General features: G+C 55.5%; 1 protein-coding gene across 1 annotated transcript in view; it reads left to right on the top strand.

The window, feature by feature from the left end:
• The window catches only part of rbl2 (retinoblastoma-like 2 (p130)), a gene marked incomplete at its 5' end in the record, with an annotated part of 9,809 nt that overhangs the window by 6,738 nt on the left and 571 nt on the right, over window positions 1–2,500 (top strand). Inside the window, 6 exons of the mRNA XM_079345713.1 lie at window positions 596–772; window positions 889–960; window positions 1,050–1,146; window positions 1,247–1,929; window positions 2,048–2,215; window positions 2,472–2,500. The exon at window positions 2,472–2,500 is cut by the window's right edge and continues 571 nt beyond it. Coding sequence (XP_079201839.1) covers window positions 596–772; window positions 889–960; window positions 1,050–1,146; window positions 1,247–1,929; window positions 2,048–2,215; window positions 2,472–2,500 — 1,226 coding nt within the window. The remainder of the gene's footprint in view (window positions 1–595; window positions 773–888; window positions 961–1,049; window positions 1,147–1,246; window positions 1,930–2,047; window positions 2,216–2,471) is intronic.

Below are 2,500 nucleotides of genomic sequence, written 5' to 3'. Positions count from 1 at the left end.
AGAGTCCAGCAGGGGGCAGATACATGCAGTACACACAGAGTCCAGCAGGGGGCAGATACATGCAGTACACACAGAGTCCAGCAGGGGGCAGATACATGCAGTACACACAGAGTCCAGCAGGGGGCAGATACATGCAGTACACACAGAGTCCAGCAGGGGGCAGACACATGCAGTACACACAGAGTCCAGCAGGGGGCAGATACATGCAGTACACACAGAGTCCAGCAGGGGGCAGATACATGCAGTACACACAGAGTCCACCAGGGGGCAGATACATGCAGTACACACAGAGTCCACCAGGGGGCAGATACATGCAGTACACACAGAGTCCAGCAGGGGGCAGACACAGATACATGCAGTACACACAGAGTCCAGCAGGGGGCAGATACATGCAGTACACACAGAGTCCAGCAGGGGGCAGATACATGCAGTACACACAGAGTCCAGCAGGGGGCAGACACAGATTGTGTGTTTATTGACGTAATAAAGTCATGATGAGTCAGCATGCTAAAGAGAAGAAGAAAGGGAAGTGGTTATTAAAGGTGAAACAGATGGACTTGGATGAGGTGAAGCCTGTGGTCACATGACCTTACAGGTGTACCACCTGGCCAGTGTGCGTCTCAGAGACCTGTGTGTCAAACTGGACGTCTCTCCCGACCTGAGGAGGAAGATCTGGACGTGTTTCGAGTTCTCTTTGGTTCACTGCAGCGAGCTGATGAAGGACCGCCACCTCGACCAACTGCTCATGTGTGCCGTCTACGTCATGGCCAAGGTGTGTGTGTGTGTGTGTGTGTGTGTGTGTGTGTGTGTGTGTGTGTGTGTGTGTGTGTGTGTGTGTGTGTGTGTGTGTGTGTGTGTGTAAAGTCTTAAACTCAGTTTTGTCCTCAGGTGACCAAAGAAGATAAATCTTTCCAGAACATCATGAAGTGTTATCGCTCTCAACCTCAGGCCAACAGCAACGTGAGACACACACACACACACACACACACACACACACACACACACACACACAGACTGACTGTCTGCGTGTGTGTGTGTGTGTGTTCCAGGTGTACAGGAGTGTGTTAATCTCTAAGTGGAGGAGACGACATTCAGACAACGATCTGATCAAAGCTAACGTGATGTCGGACAGCAGACGGGACTCAGGTGACTCCTCCCCCTCCTGCACGTCACACAACCTGATACCTCTGTTACCATGGCAACACTAAATAAGCTTTACTACCTTCTCTTGTTGTTGCTTCTCCAGCAGGGGGAGACATCGGTCCACTTCCTGTTTGCTCTGGCAGCACCCCCTCCTCCCCCAACCCCAACCAGACCTCCTCGTCCTCCCCCAACCCCAACTGGACCTCCTCGTCCTCCCCCAACCCCAACCGGACCTCCTCGTCCTCCCCCAACCCCAACCGGACCTCCTCGTCCTCCCCCAACCCCAACCAGACCTCCTCGTCCTCCCCCCCCAACCGGACCTCCTCGTCCTCCCCCAACCCCAACCAGACCTCCTCGTCCTCCCCCAACCCCAACCGGACCTCCTCGTCCTCCCCCCCCAACCGGACCTCCTCGTCCTCCCCCAACCCCAACCAGACCTCCTCGTCCTCCCCCAACCCCAACCAGACCTCCTCGTCCTCCCCCAACCCCAACCAGACCTCCTCGTCCTCCCCCAACCCCAACCGGACCTCCTCGTCCTCCCCCCACAACCAGAACTGCTCGTCCTCCCCCAACCAGACCTCCTCGTCCTCCCCCAACCAGACCTCCTCGTCCTCCCCCAACCAGACCTCCTCGTCCTCCCCCCACAACCGGACCTCCCCGTCCTCCCAGGCTGTGTGCGAGGCGGGGGAAGAGCGGGGAGACCTGATCCTCTTCTACAACAACGTCTACATCAAACAGATGAGACTGTTTGCTCTCAGATACGCGTCCAGCTCGCCCTCTGCTGGGGTAAAGAAGCATTACACTGTCACATGTGTCTAATGTGTCACACTGTATTTAATCATGTGTGTGTGTGTGTGTGTGTGTGTGTGTGTGTGTGTGTGTGTGTGTGTGTGTGTGTGCGCAGTCCCCCCCTCTCTGTCCATACCCCACCCTGAGGACCGGCTCGCCCCGTCGGATGCTTCTCTCCAGCAAACACTCCATCTACATCTCTCCTCACAAGACAAGCTCCGCCCCCACGCCGACCTCTGCTCGGGACAAGATGTCTTACTACGTCTGCAGCAGCCCCCCCAACGTAAGCCCCGCCCCCTCCTGTGCCGATCAGCTGTGTGTTTTGTTAAAGTAGCACTGCTCATTGGACAGAACATCGAGAGCCTCTCTAGCTCCGCCCTCTTGTCCAAATATGGTCACTTCCTTTGACAAATTAAAAGAAGACAAAGTGAAAGTAGAGCTGGACTCTGTGAAACATGTGTCGCCCCCTGCTGGTCATAGCATGCAGCTTCAGTGTGTGGGTGATGAACATGAATCTGATTGGTCGTTTCTCCTCTCAGCGTCTGCAGGAGATCAACAGCATGATTCG

The sequence above is a fragment of the Symphodus melops genome, assembly GCF_947650265.1.
Source record: "Symphodus melops genome assembly, chromosome: 6".
NCBI lineage: Eukaryota > Metazoa > Chordata > Actinopteri > Labriformes > Labridae > Symphodus > Symphodus melops.
Note: the sequence above shows the minus strand (reverse complement) of the source record. Positions and strands in the feature narration are given on the sequence as shown.